Consider the following 7038-nt stretch of genomic DNA (forward strand, 5'->3'; position numbering starts at 1 on the left):
AAAGACATGAACATGCTAAAAATTGTTTAAGCAGAGAATTAGTTGTTTCGTGTAATTTATTGAATAGTTCATCCCCATGCATTTGCTGCTTTCTGAAAAAAGTAACAGTGATACTATTTGATTTACTCAACATGCTTTGGAGCAGAATACATTTTTTGCTTATTGTTTCATGATATTTCCTTGGTATTGATTTTTATATTAAGAGGAAAACACAATAATTTTGGTAAAAAATATTAAGACATCTGATGAACCATTATTTCTCGTATAAAAATCTCCAAAATAAAAATCAATCCGTGGGTTATGTGTATTTTATTTATCGCTCTAATTACTTACAATATGAAAGCAAACCTGTATGAATTAAGTTATACAGTGCCATTGCATTATTTCTTTAGTTTGTAAAGACCAGATGCTAACACCCTGAATGACTATATTCTATGTGTGTATCATTCAAATATGCTAACACCATTAGATGGCTATTTCTATAAATTAATAAAAAAGTCTTCTAGCTATTGTTATAAGCCACTTCCATATTAAATGATGTTTATGTGATATATCACTGTGTGTTTTGTCCTTTTTGTGTATATTCAAATGAAATAGATATGATATAAAAGAAACATTTCAAATATAATCATAAGAATTAAGTATTTGATTTCTGATGTTTTATCGGCAAGTTAAAGTGTTGATCAGTCACATCTTTTTTATATGAAGTGATAGAGTAAAAACAAAATAGAAATGCGCTAGGAAATGTGCTAGCCAAATTTGGAAAGCGGAGGGTTGTGATCATGCCAGAATACTTTTGCCCTTCGTATTTTTTTTGCGCCTCTCCCAAGTCTGGATAGACTATTCTGGTCTCTGTATGTTTTGCCTCGTTTTCACTTTCAGTTAATCTTTATTTTGCTGGAGTCTATGAGGGGAACTTCCATGCTGTGTCGATGTATAGTGTTGTTATGGGGTCAGCTACAACCTGCCCTGTGGTATGCGCGTGTCCTTATTATTCATTGAAGACACATTGGTGGCTTTGAGCTGACATTTGTTCCCGGTTGGGTTTTTTCTCTTTGACATATTTACCATATTTATTCTTGTTCAGCTGCTCTGTTTCAATGGCTACGTAGATAGATGCAGAAGAACGGCAGTATTTTATAGTCGAGACAGAAAATATTGTGGTGAACCCGATAGTGTTAAATGTGAAATTATATCAAGATCTTCAAAATAAGCCTTTTAATGTTTATCAGGGCCGTCGCAGACGATTTGACTTATTATTGTCATTGAATATTATCAAATTATTTTAAGTAGCATGACTGAAATCACAATAGAAATATAAGGCAGTTATAACAATTAAAAAAAAAATAAGATACCGATAAAACTGCATTCGACTCACTGTCAGTTTACCTTTTACATTACCCTCATCTATGTATGTGTGAATGTATATACCCGGCATAAATGTGCTACATTAATAATCCTAAATCACCGGCACGTAACTTAATAAGCTGGTATCGTTCAAGAAGATATAAATCAGACTTTAAAAATGTGCAAAAGTATAATTAGCACAAGTTGTAAACAATTGTAGTTACTACACACTGTGACTTTTCCTTGAATCTGATGCACCGATAGGGTAAGCTTCCTATGTTTTTTTCTAGAAACACCCGCCGAATTGCTTATAAAAAGTCAAGTCCGGTGTAGACGGAAGAGGAAAGGAAAACTATGACACGTTAAACAAATCAGTTTTCAGTGCGCAGATGGATACACCATGAGTTCATGATGACGACCATAAAACTTATGTAGTGACGACTTCAATTTTGTAGCAACATAACTAAGTTCCAGAAGCCTACTTGTTAGAAGTCTAGCGCGATACAAAAATGTCTGCATAGTTTCGGCAAGCTCTTGCATAACGTATGAGTTGTGATAGTTAACTTTATATGCAGGTGCTGAAGGGATGGTGTCACAGATGAAAGGATTTTGAATGAAAAGTCATCACGTTTGTCGTAAAGTTTGGCCTATAGTTTTCTTTTACCATTGATTTCTTGACCAAGTGTTGGTTAGGATATGAGACAACTGACTTCATAGTCTCTGTCGTATCCTTTATCGCAAGTATTTGGGGTAGATTCGATGTATCAAATCCCTGCATTTAGGATTGTTTAAAAATAATACGTCATCTAAATAGCGGAAACTGAGATTAAAGGATCAAGCTAAAAGATTGTTTTTTCGGTCAGCCTCATATAAGTGAAGGAATAGGACAGCAAGTAGAGGAGCACAGTTTGTTCCCATTGGAATGCCGATCGTTTGTTGAAAACGCGTCCACGACACAAATATGTTGTCGATTAAGTATCATCATTTTATAAACATCTTCTGATAATTTGGAAGATGATTTGGAGTTATTTCTTACAAAGTACTAGGAATCTCTACCAAGAACTATCTATTTGTATCTAGGTAAAACAACGATGTACAATGTTTTAAGTCAGGATTTTATCTGAGTATGGGGAATAGAAGTATACAGTTTTGAAAAAAGCATAGGTTTTAATGCTATTATATTCTGATAATAGTCTTGAACTGATAGTCTCCAAATGATCTTTCGAAATTTTCAGGATCCATATTGAGTTCATTCAACCACGGGAGTAACAAGTGCTATGGTAGGACTACAGTCCCTCTTTGACAGCTGTGAGTATAGAAGTTAAAAAAGTTTTGAAAGAGGTTTGTTGGTACATTTTGCAGATCCAGGTATGTAACTTTGTTTGTATAGATTATTGTGGAGTTTGGGAATCCAGTGCATAGATGGTATATCACAATCATCGTCATTGGTAGCGAGACCAAAAGAGTATAGCACATACTCATGGTTTTCCAGAGTCTCTTCTTTTGGAGAGTGTAGTAGCAGTATAGTAACACTTTATTATCAACCATGTATCTCTAATGTTTATTTTTCGACAGTTAAAATGATACATGTTAAAATAAACAAATACTAGAATGTAATGAAGCTTGTTTGATTTCAGAGTATTTTATTTGTTATTTGATAATGTACTTAAATAAACAGACAGTGGAATTTATGATCACATTAAATACATTCAAAGAAACATTTACAGAAAATTATTTATACATTTAAATAGTATATTTATGCAGGTCTTTTATATATTGTCGCCTTGACGTATAGCAGAGTAAGGATTCAAATATCCACTGCTCTCAGCTGTTAAAGCTGTGTATGAAAGTGGTTCAATCACAATAGTTGTATTAAGATTTGGTACTGAACGACTTTGGTCATGTTCCTTTTGTGTCAGCAAGTCATTCGAATCTTGTGTCTGTGGGTCAGTATATATAGGCATAGCATTACTTAATTGTTTATCAAGTGCTGCATCATATGTGTCATTAAAATGAGCTGCTGCTTTAGATCGTTTGTAGTTCCGTACTAACAATGTAATGGATATCGATGATAGGACGACTACAAACACGACCATTCCCGACATTATTCTGGACATTATTACGTGCCTGAAATCGATTTTTATTTTACGTCAACATGATCATCACACTTAAAAAAAAAATAAATGTCTACATACATTTTTTAAGAATAAACAACGCATTAAGTATCTAAAATAGCTGATGATATGATTAGCTGAAACACATGAAATAAATACAATTTGTTAAAGATATTAAGATGAAAAAACCAGGCAGATCATATTATATGATCGGCACATATGACTGTAGATTGGCGATCATACCATATTTCCTGTTTTATACATAGTAAAGGTGTAGGGGCATGAGGCTATAATTATAGACCACATTATCAAATTAGTTGAAATAACATAAAAAAATGCCAAATACGAAAATTGAAACATTTAAAAGTTTTCTGGTTTTAATTCATTGTAATGACGCCACATTTGTGCCACTTAAAACAGAACAGTACAGAATAAATTATGCAATAACCGTACCTGGAGATTGTGTCATATTTACTTAAAGTACAGTTTAGTCCGGTGAGGCCAGTATTACATACACATCCATACGCAGGATTGCAGTGCTGGTTTATGTTACAGGTGCAGGTTTTGGTACACTTAGGTCCATATTTTTTGGGTAAACATGTTTCGGTACAGTTTTTACCATACATGCCAATAGGACACTCTAAAATAGTGAAGAATATTTGGGTCTGATATACACTATTCAAATTACACGTGAATGATTCAATTTTTTTCATACGTGCCGGGGAATATTCATGAAAAAGGTAAGTGTAATATTTACTTGAATATCATGTCTTCAGTATTGAAATTATTCAGTGAAAGGTGTTCCATGCACATGAAAGAGATGCCATCGGAAATTGACATTCAGAAGTTTCAGATGTATATGGATGAATCGAAATGTTTCAATACATTTGTGAGGTGAATATCAAAATATTCCACGGTAAACAGGCAAAACAAATACAGAAGCATAAGCTGTTCAAATACGTCAAGACAAAAGAAAAACACATGGTCTTAGCATGAACACATGGCATAGAGCTGATCCAAATACAAAATCTATAAGAACGATTAAACATATTACACATAAAAACTACAGACAAAGAAAAAGATGTCACACACACAAAAAAATAATAATAAAACGCAAGCGATATGTATCTGGAACACAAAAACAAATACAAAACAAACAAACAAGCAAACAAAACGTGAGCGACATTAGATTCTCTGGAAGCTAAGCATGTACAAAATAGAAAATTAGGATTAAGGGGGAAAAGAACCTCACATAAAAATAACGTAATAAACATATGAAACGAAGGAATTTTGGTATTTCATGAATTAGTGACACAAATGTACGTTCAATAACTTAAACAACTCAAACATTTGAAGTTACATTTAGATCAAAATGTATCAGACTTTAGAGCCCCCATGGTATAAAGCATATAATTCAAAATTATGTAAACGCAATCTTATGTTCTTGGACAATTTTTTTGCTCTAATTCACTAATGGCTAAAATATTGACTGCAATGACCATGCTCAGTCAAAGTATAACAGAGGCAAACAAAACATGTCTACATTAACGCCTTGTTTTTTTTTTTGTTTTACCCAGCTATATAAAATGTTCATTAAAAACACAATTTGTCCAATTAAATAAATAATTGCATTGGAGAATACAGTAGATATGCGTTATTGCCTAACTGCATACATTTTTTTCTTTCAAACTGTTCCGACGGAACAATTTTGAGCCATTCATGTTTCAGACAACATACCAATGTAAGACAGCACTGATGCTTTCTCCCCTTCAGTAAATGAGTTATAGAAACCTTACAGCGATGACTATTGAAGCAAGAATAAACTTGGTTTTGAAATTTTGATGATGTGATGAGCGTCTTCGTACATTTAAACATAGACGTTTGTGTGTTTTACATTGCTATAATTTCACCTTGACAAGTTCCATTCATGTTAAAGTAATCTGGACAGCATTCAATAATTTTCTCATGGTCACAAAAAAGTCTATCCACCCTGAAAATACAACGTTTATACTAACAATATTAAATAGCTTGCTTTCATTGTGACGGAAAGTGCATTGTTTTTTCCTTATTATACCAAACGTATCTACTCCCAATGCCGATACTAAAAGATTAAGGTACGACGTGAAGATGTTTGAGGTTTTTCCCATCGTTGTAAAGGTCAAACACTGATAAACGCTGGATCAATCTCAATAAAATCGATATCTGAACTTTGACTTAAACATCAGTAAAACCATACAAGAACACAAAATAAAAGAAGATATCCAATGAAAACTAAATACACATTTGAAACACAAGAAAAAAGAAACAGACTAAACAAACAAACACATCTAAAAAAACTAAAAAAAGGGTGAGTTGAGATCTCATTTTGCCCTTATTTAATTGTTTAAACCTTAAATCAGTAAAGGCTTGTTTAATAACTTATAAAAGGTAGTTCATAAAATAGTTTTTGCTATGGAAAACTATTCAAAAACAAAAATTGAACAAAAAACAAACAAACAAACAAACGAACAAACAAAAAACAAAAAACAAAAAACAAAAACAAAAAAACAAAAAACAAAACAAAAAAACAAAAAAAACTAAAAACATAACAAAACAAAAACTTACAAAAAACTAACACCTGTTCGGAAAATGAACAAAAAAATAAAGTGGCAACACTTGATTTTAAACATAACGTAATCCTTGAACTAGTACCTACTTGCATGTGGATTTCCGTGGACAGACATTTAGTCCTTTTGGGTCAAGAAACGAACAAATCCGAATGAAAAGAGATAATGCAATTGAAAACTTTAACATGATCAGTTTAGGAAATAATGACTGTTCAGCCAAAAGATCAGAATTAAAATACAAACAAAAATAAAATAGGTACATTTCAATCAGTTTCTATTCAACATTTCCCGGTTTCCTGTGTGAGTAACACTGAGTTTCCGGGGTTAAAAACGTCATGAATAAATTAAATGTACTGTGAATATTTTCGGGGAAACATTGCCATAATTTATCTGATGTTATGGGAATTCTTAATTATTATTTAATATTTTGTGACACATATTCACTGCGGTAATCAAAAGAATGAATCCAGGGACAAAGACCAGACATGGAAAACAGACATACACAACAAAGAACATAAAGTAACTAAAATCATACATATAAAGTAACAAAAGCAAATGAGCAACTGTGCACCGGTATGGTAAGCGTCCTCTGCCTTTTCTAGAAACACCCGCCGAGTTGCTCACAAAAGGTCAAGTCCGGGGTAGACAAACGAGGAAAGGAAAACTATGACACGTTGAATAAATCAGTTTTTATGGCGTAGATGGATACACCATAACGATCAACGAGTTCATGATGACGACCATAAAACTTCTGTAGTGATTACTTTAATCTTGTAGCAATATACCCCTGTTCCAGAAGCCTATTTGTTAGAGTCCTAGCGCGATACAAAAAGTCTGCATAGTTTCGGCAAGCTCTGGCATAACGTATGAGTTGTGATAAGAACATTCCATAAGCAGGTGCCGAAGGGATGTTGCCATAGATGAAAGGAAAGTTGACAATTCTGAATGAAAAGTCATCACGTTTGTCGTTA

At 33.0% G+C, this 7038-nt stretch overlaps 1 protein-coding gene across 1 annotated transcript; it reads right to left on the reverse strand.

Annotated features, from left to right (window-relative positions):
* Positions 1 to 3018: 3018 nt before the first annotated feature.
* Positions 3019 to 6279, reverse strand: LOC148608476 (uncharacterized). The gene is made up of 4 exons (XM_088545563.1): positions 6157 to 6279; positions 5372 to 5451; positions 3915 to 4101; positions 3019 to 3474 (listed from the first exon to the last, which is right to left on the reverse strand). The coding sequence occupies exons 1-4, from the start codon at positions 6252 to 6254 to the stop codon at positions 3117 to 3119; spliced, it is 723 nt and encodes a 240-aa protein (XP_088401689.1). The 5' UTR covers positions 6255 to 6279; the 3' UTR covers positions 3019 to 3116.
* Positions 6280 to 7038: the final 759 nt, after the last annotated feature.

This window comes from Perna viridis, chromosome 9 (assembly GCF_037379345.1).
Source record: "Perna viridis isolate PV_CMFRI_1.1 ecotype Kerala chromosome 9, ASM3737934v1, whole genome shotgun sequence".
Classification (NCBI taxonomy): domain Eukaryota; kingdom Metazoa; phylum Mollusca; class Bivalvia; order Mytilida; family Mytilidae; genus Perna; species Perna viridis.

What these genes read in the sequence shown, in the direction of transcription:
- LOC148608476 (XM_088545563.1), bottom strand. Translation starts at nt 6,254, where the DNA reads ATGTTAAAGTTTTCAATTGCATTATCTCTTTTCATTCGGATTTGTTCG. An exon ending in CCACGGAAATCCACATGCAA is followed by an intron (nt 5,452 to 6,156) that starts GTAGGTACTAGT and finishes TTGTATTTTCAG; the next exon opens with GGTGGATAGACTTTTTTGTG. An exon ending in AAATATGACACAATCTCCAG is followed by an intron (nt 3,475 to 3,914) that starts GTACGGTTATTG and finishes AATCGATTTCAG; the next exon opens with GCACGTAATAATGTCCAGAA.